This window comes from Neovison vison, chromosome 5, assembly GCF_020171115.1.
Source record: "Neovison vison isolate M4711 chromosome 5, ASM_NN_V1, whole genome shotgun sequence".
In the NCBI taxonomy this organism is placed as follows: Eukaryota; Metazoa; Chordata; class Mammalia; order Carnivora; family Mustelidae; genus Neogale; species Neogale vison.
This window is the reverse complement of record NC_058095.1, coordinates 21,966,409-21,981,111: the sequence shown is the minus strand read 5'-3', so window position 1 is coordinate 21,981,111 and position 14,703 is coordinate 21,966,409. Positions and strand designations below refer to the sequence as shown.

Genomic DNA, 14,703 nt, shown 5'->3' with positions numbered 1-14,703 from the left:
GGTAAATAATGATACTGTGTTTTAGCCTGCATTTTTAATTTTTTTTCCATATTTGCTGGCTTGAGGATTTCTTTTACACAGTGCTTATATCCTTTGGTTATTATCCTGTAGATTTATAAGTCATCTTTATGTTAATGCTGTATAGAGTTAGGACACTGCCTTTGTGTGTCAGATGATTTTTTCCTTCTAGTTTGTCATCTGCTTATTATATTCCTAAGTAAATAACTTAAACAAGTCTTCGAGTCTTTCCCTATATTTTAGTTGTCATGTCCTTCCCCTTACTTGCTTTTTTCATTTTGTTACTTCTTTGGTTTTGTTTTTTTTTTTTAAAGATTTTATTTATTTATTTGACAGAGAGAAATCACAAGTAGACGGAGAGGCAGGCAGGGGGAGGGAAGCAGCTCCCTGCTGAGCAGAGAGCCCGATGGGGGCTCGATCCCACAATCCTGAGATCATGACCTGAGCCGAAGGCAGTGGCTTAACCCACTGAGCCACCCAGGCGCCCCATGGGTTTTTTTTTTTGATATTTACATTTTATAACTCAACTAGAATTTGAGAGTAAGCTATAAGGTAGGGATTTAACTTGTTTTTTCTCCACACTTAGCCAGTTGTTATTGGTAGCTTATATTTATTTTTTTTTTTTTGAAATGGGAAGAAGTTATTTTATTTTTTAAAAGATTTTATTTATTTATTAGAGAGACAGAGATCACAAGTAGGCAGAGAGGCAGGCAGAGAGAGAGAGAGGGAAGCAGGCTCCCCACTGAGCAGAGAGCCGGATACGGGGCTCGATCCCAGGACCTTGAGATCATGACCTGAGCCGAAGGCAGAGGCTTTAACCCACCGAGCCACCCAGGCGCCCCGGTAGCTTATATTTAATGATCTGTGCCTTCTGCACTGCTGAAATACTTTTATTATTTCTTTCTCTTCTTTTTAAGATTTTTTAAAATTTATTCATTTGAAAGGGAGAGAGAGAGAACTAGTGACAACATAGGCAGAGGGGTGGGTTGGAGGGAGAGGGAGAAGCAGACTCCCTATTGAGCAGGGAGCCTGGCACAGGCCTTGATCCCAAGACCCCGGGATCATGGCCTGAGGCAAAGGCAGATGCTTCACTGACTGAACCACCCAAGCACCCTCATTTTTATTATTTCTTATATAGATGTAGGTTTGTTTATGAACTTTGTATTTTGTTCCATTTATCTAGCTGTCTGTCCCTGTGCTCCTGTTGTAGTTGGTCCTAGCTTTTGGGGGGTACTAGTTCCATTCTCTTAGTTTTCCTACTATACTTAATCTTCCAGATGGATTTTAAGATCATTTTTTAATGGTTTCCAAAAAATTCCACTGTGTGGTTAATTTAAAAACCTCTACATTTAAAAATTGTGTAAGGTACATGGTACGATGTGTTACATTTTCAGTACATGTGGGATATTCACTTTGAGATGTCCTGTAGACATTGGCACATAGGGGTGTGAAACCCAGGGCCAGGAGTGGCGACGAGATGTAAAGATTGGAGATACTTGGGTTTTTCAGCGGTATTCAAACCCTGTGACTGGTTGAGCTTGCCCAGGGAGATTTAGATGGAGGCTGAGGATAGGCATTTAAGAGGTATGTGGAGGGCGAAGAACTCAAAAAGAAATATGATGTTGGAAGAGACCATAGGGTCAGTGGGAAAGGCATGGGCTTTGACACAATCAGAACAGCTCTGCATTTACTAATCATGTGACATTAAGTTTTCTAAACTTTCATTTTTTCATCTTTGGAATGAGGATAATACAGGTTATTTTCTTTTATTTTACTTTATTTTTAAAATATTTTTATTTACTTATTTTTTTGAGCGAGAGTTTGTGCATGCAAGCAGGAGGAGGTGCAGAGGAAGAGGGACAAGCAGACTCTACACTGAGTGTGGAGCATGCCACGGGGCTTGAACTCACAACCCCGAGATCATGACCTGAGCTGAAACCAGGACTCGGACATCTAAGCCACTGAGCCACTCATGTGCCCCAATATGGTCTACTTTGTAACATTGTTCGGGAGATAAAGTAATAGGGAAGCAATGAAGTCTGTTAGTTGAGATAAGGTAGCCATTTTAGAGTCAACTGTCTGGGTTGGGTCCTTGCTTTACTGTTTACTGGGTGCATGGCCTCAGGCCACTGTTCAACTATTTGCACTTTCCAAATGGGTAATGATAATAATACCTCTTAGATAAAAATATTTCAAAATTTAAATGAGATAATGGAAGTAATATGCTTAGCCTGAGGCCTAGCAGGGACTCAGTCAGTGTTTGCCTTCACACATGTAAAGCTTCTAACACAGAAGCCCAGCACACAGGTACTCAGTAACTATTAGTTAAGGCCCCCCCCCTTTTTTAAAGAGAGTTGGTGTGGGTGGGTGGGGAATGTGGGGAGGGAGAGGGAAAATCCCAAGCAGGCTCCACGCCCAGGGCCCGATGTAGGGCTTGATCTCATGACCCCAAGATCATGATCTGAATTGAAATCAAGAGTGGGACCTTTAACTGACTGAGCCACCCAGGTGCTCCAGGTAAGGCCTCCTTTCAGAAGCTATGGACTAGGAGAGGGACCTGAACCCTTCACAAAAGGCACAACAAAAAAAGGACGAAGAAGAATGAGAGCACACATTGGTACTGATACTTGGTGCAGGATCTGATTAGGTTAGAGGGGCACTAATGAAATCCAGCTTGGTTTAAGGTATTAATCCCAAGCTCCTGATAAAGGGAACTATTTAGGATGAATAGTTACCTTCTTCCCTCTTCCTCTAGGCAAACACAGAGCAGCCCAAGCTGAGTAGAGATGAACAGCGGAATCGAGGTGCCCTTTTACAGGACATCTGCAAAGGGACCAAGCTGAAGAAAGTGACCAACATTAATGATCGGAGTGCCCCCATCCTTGAGAGTGAGTCTAACCTTCATTTCCTAGTGAGCCACCAGGACTGACTTGGAGACTTTGCTGGCCTGTCATTTTTATTGTTGGGCCTTGAGTGGGAAAATTTTGTCCTTTAGGAAAGTTTTCTTTGAATACCTTAGAGGTTTCTTTTTGACCTTTGGGATATATTCTCTGGGGGAAGATTCCCAACTCCTGCTGTAACTAGTGCTCTCATTAGAGCACATCCTTGGCTGTTCTCTGAGGAGACCATCATGTTACTAAACCTCTAAGCTGAAGCTAGTGAAGATTTTATAATTGCCACAAGTGTCCATTCTGTTAGGCCTCTGGAGAGTTTGTTCATACCTGGATCCCTAAATCCCTGGCCCCCTTACCGTCTGGGTTTTGGAGAGGAGAGCCCAGAGAACTCTGATGAAGGTGTCTTGATCCTGGTTTTCTCTTTGCATTTTCTAAATAAGGGAAGTGTGGCTCCTTGTTGCTTTTGTTTTTTTCTGTTTCATCACAGTGAAGGGTTTTATCTCCACGTGAAGATGTGGAGCTGAGAGGCCTAGCCTTTTCTTTCTTTCTTTCTTTTTTTTTTTTTTAAATGCAAAAGCAGTATTGGTATGTTTGGAAATTAAAGCCCAAGTAGAGGAAGGGTTTCTCCTCAGGATTTACTTGGTCACCAGCTTCCAGCATGTGAAGTGAAAACCCTAATGGTATGCGTTCCAGAACCGAAAGGAAACAGTGGTGGTTATGGCTCTGGAGCAGCTGCCCTGCAGCCCAAGGGAGGTCTCTTCCAAGGGGGAGTGCCGAAGCTCCGACCTGTGGGAGCCAAGGATGTTTCAGGTATCTGATCAGTACTTTCTTAGGCTATTTTCCAAGTGTGTTAATTTCTGACTAGTCCCAAGTGAGTCATCTAGGGTTAGGGTATCTGGTAGAGGTGGGAGGAAGAAGTGGAAGCAGGGGAGGAGTTACAGAGCAGAATAAAGCCAAAGCTGAGGGATTAAGTAAAAATGTGTTCAACTTGTATCGGCAGTATTTGTCAGTGGGCCCTGAGCCTAAAACCAAATTAAAATCCAGAACTCTACAGGCATTTAACCTGCTACCATGCAGGTTACACTAAAGAGGCTGGGTGAAGCAGAGGTACTAACATGTATCTAGCTCTGTTGATTGAGTGCTGTCTGGTGTATTTGTAGAGAACCTAGCTGGTAAGCCAGCCCTGCAAATCCCCAGTTCTCGAGCTGCTGCCCCAAGGCCACCAGTGTCTACAGCCAGCGGGCGCCCCCAAGATGATACAGACAGCAGCCGAGCCTCACTCCCGGAACTGCCCCGGATGCAGAGACCCTCGTTACCGGACCTCTCTCGGCCTAATACCACCAGCAGTACAGGCATGAAGCACAGCTCCTCTGCCCCTCCTCCACCACCCCCAGGGCGGCGTGCCAACGCACCCCCAACACCTCTGCCTGTGCACAGCAGCAAAGCCCCAGCCTACAACAGAGAGAAACCCTTGCCGCCCACACCTGGACAAAGGCTGCACCCTGGTCGCGAGGGACCTCCTGCTCCACCCCCAGTCAAACCACCTCCTTCCCCTGTGAATATCAGGACGGGACCAAGTGGCCAGTCTCTGGCTCCTCCTCCTCCTCCTTACCGCCAGCCTCCTGGGGTCCCCAATGGACCCTCCAGTCCCACTAATGAGTCAGCCCCTGAGCTGCCACAGAGACACAATTCTTTGCATAGGAAGACACCAGGGCCTGTCAGAGGCCTAGCGCCTCCTCCACCCTCCTCTGCCTCTCCGTCACTACAGAGTAATAGACCACCTCCCCCAGCCCGGGACCCTCCCAGTCGGGGAGCAGGTAAGTGCCTGGAAGCACCTTTTTTCCCTCTTAGAGAATTGAGTTTATCTTCTCAGCCTTTTCTCCAAAGCCTGCCTTCAGTTGAAGAGAAGAATTCACTTATTCATTCAGCAGGTTTACTGATTGTCTTTTTGTGTGTCACACTCTGTTTTTAAGGAAACAGCAATCAATAGAAAAGACAGAAGAGTCCTGTTCTTTGGACAGTCAAGCAAATAATGCAGATGTAGGTATAGATATATAGATAAAGACCTAGTATGTAGATGCTTTAGAGCAGAGGAGAGGAACAGGATATACAGGGGTGTGGAGGGTGGTGGTGGTATTTTCTGTTGCAGGGGTGGGGTGAGAGGAGGGTTAGGGAAGGCCTGACTGACTGATAAGGTAATGATCAGGAAGACTTGAAGAAAGTGTCGGAGTGTGCTAAGCAGTTATCTGGGAGAATAGCTATTGTAGACATTCGAAACAGTAAATACAAAAGCCTTGAGACAGGGGACAGCAGGACTGGAATGAGTGAGAGGGGAAGAGTGGCAGGAAATGGAAGTCAGGAAGCTAGAGTTCCAGAGGAGAACACTGTAGGACTTTGTCAAGATTGGCATTTACTTAGCTGCTGAGCCGCTGGAGGCATTGAAAGAAGCTTTGCGTAGCTCTTAAAAGGATGACAGCCTTGGGGTGCCTGGGTGGCTCAGTCAGTTAAGCGTCTGCATTTGGCTCAGGTCATGATCCCAAGGTCCTGGGATCGAGCCCCACTGGACTTTCTCTCCCTCTGCTGCCCCCCCTGCTTGTACTCTTTCTGTCAACTAAATAAATAAGATCTTTTTTTTTTTTTTTTTTAAATAAGATCTTTTAAAAAAAAAAATAAAAGGATGACAAACTCCTATGTTGAAAACAGACTGCACAGGGACAGAGGTGGCAAGGGAGACCATTTAGGAGGCTGTTGCAGTCAACCAGGCAAATAGGTAGGACCGCAGCAGGTTTGGGAGAAGAAGACAGGTGTTTGCTTTGAAACAAGTCAAGTTTGACATACCTGTTAGCCAGACACCAATTCATTATTTTCTTTTGGATGTCTGTCAGACCCGGAAGTTGAGGAGAAAAGTCTGGGCTAGAGAAATTTGATACTGAAGACTGTATGCTGGATGAGCTCACCTAGGGAGTCAGTCTAGGTAGAGAAGAGGTTGAGGCCTTTATATTAGAGCTCAGAGAAATGCAGAGTAGCAAGCAGGGGAAGCTAAGAGCCCCTAGTGAGGAAGAAAGAAAATAGGAGGATGCTGGAAGGATGCCAAGATCGAGTGATTCCCCTCTCTCCAGGACTGAAAACTGAGAATGACAGTGATCTTAGCAACATGGAGTCCTTTAGGGGAACCCCCAAACAACATGATATCCTTTTGGTAGTTTCAGTGGAGTGGTGGAGGATGAGGGTGAAAGTCTAATTGACATGTGTTTGGGAACTTGGGGATAGGAGGAGAGGAATTGGGATAGCAACGTAGAAGTCTCTGAGTTTACTTAAAGGGGAGCGGGGATGGGGGTGCAGATGAATGGGTGCTGCAGGAGAATGTGGGATTGAGGGTTGGGATCCCTCCTCTCCAAGATGGGATATATTTCAGCATCTCTTTGTACACTGAGGAAATGATACAATATAAAGGGGGGAAATTGCCTGAGTTATATTCCCTAGAAGGCTAAAAGGAATGGAATATTATTCCTAGGTAAGGGGTTGACCTTAGATAAGAAGAGAGGGAGTTCTTCCATGGTAACAGGAGGGAAGGCAGAGTGCATAGGCATAGGTGCATGTGGGTAGGTGGGCATAGTAGTAGGAGCATGTGCAAAGTTTCTTCGTTTTTTTCTTTTTCTTTTCTTTCCTCTCCCTCCCTCCCTCCCTTCCTTCTTTCCTTCCAGCCTTCCTTCCTTCCTATATTTATTCATTTGACAGAGAGAGAGAGAGAACAAGCAGGGGGGGAAGGGCAGAGGGAGAAGCAGGGTCCCTGCTGAACAGGGAGCCTGGACATGGGGCTCTATCCTAGGACCCTGGGATTATGACCTGAGCCAAAGGCAGGTGCTTAACCAACTGAGCCACCCAGGCACCTCTGCTGGTTTGTTTCTTATTGGTGAAATAGAAAGCAAGGACATCTATTAATGAGGGGAGGAAAGGAGAGGGGCATGAAGTGGTCCTTTGGGAGTGTGGGAGAGTGAAGAGGGTGGGGAGGTGTGCTGGGCTAACCAACAGCATGAAAGGTCCTCTCAGGATTAGGAGCTGTATGCTCAAAGTGAGATTTGCAAAGTGTCTGTCCTGTATGTGTCTGTTTGCAGGTACTGCAATGTATGTTTATATGTTTGCAGGGTGCTGAGTAGGGACAGCATGGTATTTAACCAGGGTTACCTTTTTTAGACAGGTGGGTCACTAAGGGAGAGTGGGGCAGGGGAGCTAAGGGTGTAGGTCAGGGAGTGATTGTAACAGTGGACCATGAGCCTAAACTGGGTGAAGAGGGGAGTAAGGAGCTCTAGAAAAAGTAGAAGAGGTTGTGTAGTCTTTACAAAATAGCATGACTGAAGGTAGAGAGTTAGGGAGACCTGAAGCTCTCTGGAACCTTCTTAGACCCAAGAATTTTGGCTCCCATGGCCTCTTGTATCATTGAACTTTGAGCCACATCCTCTACAAATGGCTTTTGAGCTTTTAAATAGTTCTTGCAGGTTTGAATCATTAAGAAATTAAGTCAGTAGGAAGCACATATTGAAAGCCCATTAACTTGCGCTGCTGCTTGGTGAAGTACGAGGGGATTCATATTCTAGGAGCTGGCAGTTCAGCATACAGCAGTCGTCAGGTAACCTGGTACTTTCCTGAGCCCTTGTCTCCCTGGCTTTAGCCATAAGAACCCTAGCCCTAAGGTGGCCTTTGCTTCTATAAAGTTTAGGTTAAAAATTATTTAACTTAGGGATTTTTTTTTTAAGATTTTATTTATTTATTTGACAGAAATCACAAGTAGGCAGAGAGGCAGGCAGAGAGAGAGGGGGAAGGCAGGCTCCCTGCTGAGCAGAAAGCCCGATGTGGGGCTCAATCCTAGGACCCTGAGATCGTGACCTGAGCTGAAGGCAGAGGCTTTAACCCACTGAGCCACCCAGGCCCCCCACCTTTTTTTTTAAAGATTTTATTTATTCATTTGTCAGAGCAATAGCACAAGCAGGGGGAGTGGCAGGCAGAGGGAGAAGCAGACTCCCTGCTAAGGAAAGAGACCAGTGCTGGGCTTGATCCCAGGACTCCAGGATCATAACCTGAACCAAAGGCAGACACTTAACCAACTGAGCCACCCAGGCATCCCAAGGATTTTTTTTTTTTTTTAAAGACTTTATCAAAGCAGAACCCATATCTTTCTAACCCTATCCAAGGAATAGAAGTGGGGGGAAAATGTAATTTCTGTGGGTTTAACTGAGTAGTTTATTTATTTATTTGACAGAGATCATAAGTAGGCAGATAAAGAAGGGGAATCAGGCTCCCCGCCGAGCAGAGAGCCCGATGCGGGGCTCGATCCCAGGACCCTGGGATCATGACCTGAGCCAAAGGCAGAGGCTTAACCCACTGAGCCATCCAGGCACCTCTATTTTTCTTTAACTAAGTAATTTATTAGTATTATTATTATTTTAAACTAAGCTGTAGGCCTTATATGGGGCTTGTAAGTAGCAGCAGTTCTTAGAGTGATAGCACTGAGAGAAAACTGAGATATTTTAATCAGAGATCTTGTCAGTATTGGCTCTCTGACTTGGGGCAGATAGCTCTGATTCTCTGAGTTTGTTTCCCTCATGTGTTCGTAGAATCTTCAGTTGTGGCTGTAAATAAAAGTATGTATGAAAGTGCTTTGTAAACTGTAGTATGCTGATAACTGTTAGTGGTTTTATGCAAGGGTTTCCATGTAGTTCATGGATTATCTCTTATTAAACCATATTATAACAATATTACATGATAATATACTTTTGTTTCTATATTAAGCATTTATATTTGATAAAGTGTGGAGTCTTTTGTCTTCCCAAGGTGTTCAGGGACCAATTTTATTGGTCCATAGGTTTTCTGAATTTTTTCTTTGCAGAGTAAAAAACACTATTTTTAAGGGATTTTTTATTTTATTTTATTTTATTTTATTTTATTTTATTTTTAAAGAATCAATATTATCATGCTCAAAATTGGGTTTACCTAGGTTTACAAAAGGTAATCTCCCACCCCAGGTTTCTTTTACAAACTGCTTCTTTCTTATGGTCCTTGGGTTCCAGCTCTGTCACCTGAAACGGTCTTAAAACTGTATATGACAAAGAGCCCAGGAACTTACTGGAGATGGCAGAACCTTGGGACGAGCATCCCTGGGGGAGGGCTGCGAAGGAGCAAGCAGGTTGCTCTTGGTCCTGCTCTATTTGGCCAATCTGGTTTGGCTCTAATCACTGACGCCTGTCCAGTGTCTAGCTGGTATCCTTTTTTTTTTTTTTTTAAAGATTTTATTTATTTATTTGACAGACAGAGATCACAAGTAGGCCGAGAAGCAGGCAGAGAGAGAGGAGGAAGCAGGCTCCCTGCTGAGCAGAGAGCCCGTCCCAGGACCTTGGGATCACGACCCGAGCTGAAGGCAGAGGCTTTAACCCACTGAGCCACCCAGGTGCCCCTAGCTGGTATCCTTTTGAGCCTAGCTAACTCTGGCTGTCTTATAATCCCTGGCCCTCCCCTAGAATAGATACAGACTCTCAGGGTCCTGAGAAATCGGGGTTTTAGGGAAATATTTTGAAGGTGACCTGAAAGAGCTTTGGTTTGGGAAGATTTGGGATGAAATCAAGGTTTGGAGATCTGTGAAGTTACTGCTTCCAGTAACACCTGTTCATACTTAAACCTTGAAACGAGTGAGGGAGACATTCAGAGTGCATCTTGGGGGAACCAAGAACTAACATTTACTGGGCCTACAGTGCTGGTCCCCTTGTTTACATAAATCATCCCATTACTGTTTCATTCATAACTGTGGTCACTCTACAGAAGTTCCAGCAGTAATTTAGGAGGAATAAAAAGATACACTCTTGGGGGCCTGGGTGGCTCAGTTGGTTAGGCAACTGCCTTTGGCTCAGGTCATGATCCCAGAGTCTTGGATCGAATCCCTCATTGGACTTCCAGCTCCACCGTGAGTCTGCTTCTCCCTCTGACTTTCTCTCCTCTCATGTTCTCTCTCTCTCTGTCCTATAAGTGAATAAAAACGTTAAAAAAAAAAGAAAAGAAAGAAGATAGACTCTTGGGCGCCTCGCTGGCTCAGTAGAGCATGTGACTCTTGATCTCAGGGTCATGGATTCAAGCCCCATGATGGGTGTAGAGTGTACTTATAAAAAGAAGAAGGTGATAGATGATGCACTCTTTATCACTAAACCAGTGTTGCCTGTTAAGCCAAGTAGTCTCTCCTGTATTATTTAGGAAACAGCTACTTACGGGACATGGCGTTGGTACCACAAACTTCCGTCTGTGGGTTATACATTTGGGGGGAAGTTAATATAGTACTTGGGATAGTTATGAAAAGCAGTGTGGGCATAGTGGAAAGAGCAGAAGTGTGCTGAGTCTGTTAGATCTGTGACCTCATATAAACAACCTGAGTCCCAGTTTCCTCATTTGTGAAATGGGGATAATACCACATACTTTGTGGGAGTGGCGGGAGAATTTTTAAAGTGTAATGCCTATAAAGTGCCTGGGACCAGGCCTGGAATATAACAGAAATCAAACAAATGGTTGCTGCTCTTTTTGTTAGTTAGTGAAAAGAATAGAACGTAATTACAAACACCTTACTTAGAACCTATTCCAGTGACGTTGCCATGTCTTCAGACACGTTTTTGATGTTGCCTTCTACTTGGTGGTGCATTTTGTCTTTTTTTTAAGATTTCATTGATTTATTTGAGAGAGAGAGTGCGTAAGCAGGGGCATAGGGAGAGGGAGCAGGGAGCCTGACTCAGGGCTTGATCCCAGGACCCTGGGATCATGACCTGAGCTGAAGGCAGATGCTTAACCGACTGACCCACCCAGCACGCCACATTTTTAAATGGGCCTTTAGGTGTGAATTTTACTTTTGAAATGTGGAGTCAGATGTAAGTATGAATATTTTTATTGATGGTTATGTGACCTCAGAAGTAAGATATGAAGGGCACCTGGGTGATTCGGTCAGTTGGCCATCTGATTCTTGGTTTCCGCTCAGGTCATGATCTTGGAGCCGTGAATCAGGCCCCATGTTGGGCTCCATGCTCAGCACAGAGTCTGCTTGTCCCTCTCCCTCTGCTCCTCCCCAAGCCAGCGCACATGTGTGCATGCACTCTTGTAAAACAGAGGGAAAATCTTTATAAAAATCTTTAAATCTTTTAAATCTTTTAAAAAAAATTAAAAAGAGGCACACCTGGGTGGTTCAGTTGTTAAGCGTCTGCCTCTGGCTCAGGTTATGATCCTGGGGTCCTGGGATCGAGCCCCATGTCAGACTTTCTGCTCAGCAGGAAGCCTGCTTCTCCCTCTCCCATTCCCTCTGCTGTGTTCCCTCTCTCGCTGTGTCTCTCTCTGTCAAATAAGTAAATAAAATCTTAGTAAATAAATAAATAATAAAAAAGAAAGATGTGAGGGAGAGAGGAAGAAAATCTTTTTTTTTTTAAGATTTTATTTATTTATTTGACAGACAGAGATCACAAGTAGGCAGAGAGACAGGCAGAGAGAGGGGAAGCAGGCTCCCCGCTGAGCAGAGAGCCCAATGTGGGGCTTTAACCCACTGAGCCACCCAGGTGCCTCGGGAGAAAATCTTTTAAAAATTTTTTAAAAAGGGGCACCTGGGTGGCTCAGTGGGTTAAGCCTCTGCCTTGGGCTCAGGTCATGATCTCAGGGTCCTGGGATCAAGTCCCGGATTGGGTTCTCTGCTCAGCAGGAAGCCTTTTTTCCCCTCTCTCTCCCCCTGCTTATGATCTCTGTCAAATAAATAAATAAAATCTTTAAAATAATAATAATGAAATAAAAAAGAAATGAGATGTGAACATCATATAATATTTATGGGTCTATCTGGTTAGAAACTGGGTTTGGAGGCAATTCCCAAAGAGGCATTCCCAGTTTTTTTTGAGCAATGAGCCTATCATTGGAGATATGCAACTTTTGCAGATGAACCTACTATACATATTTTGAGAATCACTCATTTTAGTCTTTACTACTACGTGCTAGAATAAGTGACACAGCCTCTAAATGCTGTTGGAGAATAAAAAAGGAGGGGATTAGAATAGAGTGCATTGCTTTAGGAAAGCCTGGAAAAGATGGGCTTGAGTCAAATCTTAAAGGAGAGGTAGGGCTTGGTAGTAAGGGAAGAGGGATGGCATTTCCGCGTCTTTTGGGGGAGTCACAAGAGCAAAGCATATATGGTTTAGTTTAGTCAGCTCATAATTGTGTGCCTGCAGTGTGCTGTACGTTTGGCTGAGCTTGGGAAGTCGGATGAATGGACACTGCCCTGACTTAGTGTGCTGGGGAAGAGACACATAACATGAAAAATTACGATACAATATGATAGTGTTGTAGAGAGATACAGCGGCAACAGTGGGATTCTCAGCCTAGGGAATCAAGCAAGGAAGAGGAGAAGGTGAGATCAGGCTGCCTGGCATGGTAAATTGCTGTGTAAGAAAGGAGGATGATGGGGTGTGGCACAGTTGGGGTAGAAGCCAAGGATTTGAAACTTCATGATAAAGGAAATGAAAAAGTTTGAGCAAGTATTTTGGAGGAGATTAGTGAGTTGGTATGCAGAATGGATTGGAATGGCAAGAGATGAGAGAGAACATTTGGGAAGCTTTGTGCAGTGGAACAGGCTAAATATGAGAGAGCCTTGAACTAGGATTGTGGAGGAAGGCAGGGAAAAGATCAAGAGCAGGCAGAATTCTTGATTGACTTGTCACGGAAAATGAAAAGGGTCACACATTTATTCTGGACTTTGGGATCTGGAAGAATGTTCCCGCTGTTGAATAGGAGTGAGAGGAGGGTGAATTGGATACCTGACATGCTGCCCGGAGGCTCCCAGAGCCCGGCTCCTTGGGAAGGCGCCAAGGCACTCCTAGCATACGTCTCTCAAATTCCCCCACCCCTCACCATCTCTGTATCTCAGCCTAACTGCTGTGGATTTTCCTTGCAGCTCCTCCACCCCCGCCACCCATGATCCGAAATGGTGCCAGGGATGCTCCCCCTCCCCCGCCACCGTACCGAATGCATGGGTCAGAACCCTTGAGCCGAGGAAAGCCCCCACCTCCTCCCTCAAGGACACCAGCGGGGCCACCCCCTCCTCCTCCACCACCCCTGAGGAATGGCCACAGAGATTCTATTACCACTGTCCGATCTTTCTTGGGTGAGTAATAGCTGGGTAACAGTAATCGCTGTTTCAGTCTCATAGTTCTTGTGGTGACTTCACTAATTCCAGTGGCCACTCTAGAGTGGGAATGGTCACTAGGTATCCTTTGTTCACAACAGTTCCCTCCTCACTGTCCCTCAGACTTCTGGGTCCCCTCCATTGACTTCCCTTGCCTTATATGAATTCTAGGTGTGATTGCTTTAGACGAGTTGGAAGTAAAATCGGTAGGTGTTGTGCTAATAGCCCCAAAGCTACTCTCTTGCTCCCCAAGGGTCATTTGTGGTTAGCTTTTGGGTCAGAGACTATCCTTTTCAGGATTATTCTGACAGGAATGATGTATCTTCCTAGGAAGGAGAGGGCCTTTCTGGACCTTTAAAAAAACAACAACAAAAACCTGTGGTATGCAACATTAATAATACAGAGCCATGATGTAGCAGTGCTCCTTTGAGGAAGTTACTTCACTTCTCTGGGCCTCACTTCCCTCATCTGTGAAATGAGGAGGTTGGTGAGATCAGGAGTGTATCAGATTTAACTTTTTCAAGGTCATAAATGAGTCTCCAGCCTCACTTTAGAGATTCTGATTCATTGATCCTAAGATGTAGCCCCAAGCAAAGGTTGTCCATAGGGTTTTCTCAGATCCTCTGTTAAGGATCCCTAGAAAGATCTGTACAGTCTCCTTCAAACCTGACACTCTAGATTCTTGAATCATTGCCTCTTCTCCGCCCCCGGTCTCATTCTGTTCCTAACTGGTGGACCAGGATTTTTGGAATGTGTTTGAGCCACACCATTTGAAAAATCTGAGCCTTCTTCTAGAGGGGCCATGGAAAGAGGGAGCGGAGGCCATGAGATGGCTGTCCCAGCTCTGTGGTAGTGCTAAATGAGGGTAACCTCGGCCCTAGGGGAATTATGTGGTCAGATCTCTCACTAAGCTGGTGACAGAAATTCCCATTTTAAGTTAATGTCTACCAATCTGTGGATTCAGTTCAGTTGGTTTCCCATGGTGACAGCCTCTAAGATGGCTTTTAACTGAAACAGAACTGTATTTCCTTCTCATCCCGTGCAAACAGCTGGGCTCCTTTCCTGTTAAGTGCCTGATTTTTGGTAGAAAGATTTAAAGAACTAATTCAAAGACTCATTCCTTAATGTCAAGAGCCTCTGAGCATATCCTCTGTGCATGTAAAGTGCATAGAAAGATGCTGTTGCTGGCCTCAGGAATCTCAGTTTATGGGCCAGGCAGGCCCTTGTGGTCCATCAGAATTCGAGGGAGATCAGCAAGGGGTGGAGGTCAGAAGTGGTACAAAATATGTGGGAGCACAAGAAAGGAGGATTTGACTTAATATTCTGTTCCTTTCCCAGATGATTTTGAGTCAAAGTATTCTTTCCATCCAGTAGAAGACTTTCCTGCTCCAGAAGAATATAAACACTTTCAGAGAATATATCCCAGCAAAACAAACCGAGGTGAGAAGAGTAGTCAATGAAAGTTTTTCCATAATTCTGTAGGAAGTAGAATTGGTCATTTTTTCTTAGATTTAAATTTGTTTCTCCTCATCTGCATTTTCTTAAGAAAACAAGGGAACAACAGAACCAGTACCTAAATTTTAAAGGTTAGCTTAAAGAACCTGTCTC

General features: G+C 44.7%; 1 protein-coding gene across 2 annotated transcripts in view; it reads left to right on the top strand.

Annotated features, from left to right (window-relative positions):
* Positions 1-14,703, top strand: part of WIPF2 (WAS/WASL interacting protein family member 2) — a 49,838-nt gene that overhangs the window by 30,137 nt on the left and 4,998 nt on the right. For both annotated transcript variants that reach the window (XM_044248044.1, XM_044248043.1), the window contains exons 3-7: positions 2,774-2,906; positions 3,606-3,722; positions 4,073-4,729; positions 12,865-13,074; positions 14,434-14,535. In XM_044248044.1, coding sequence (XP_044103979.1) covers positions 2,774-2,906; positions 3,606-3,722; positions 4,073-4,729; positions 12,865-13,074; positions 14,434-14,535 — 1,219 coding nt within the window. The remainder of the gene's footprint in view (positions 1-2,773; positions 2,907-3,605; positions 3,723-4,072; positions 4,730-12,864; positions 13,075-14,433; positions 14,536-14,703) is intronic.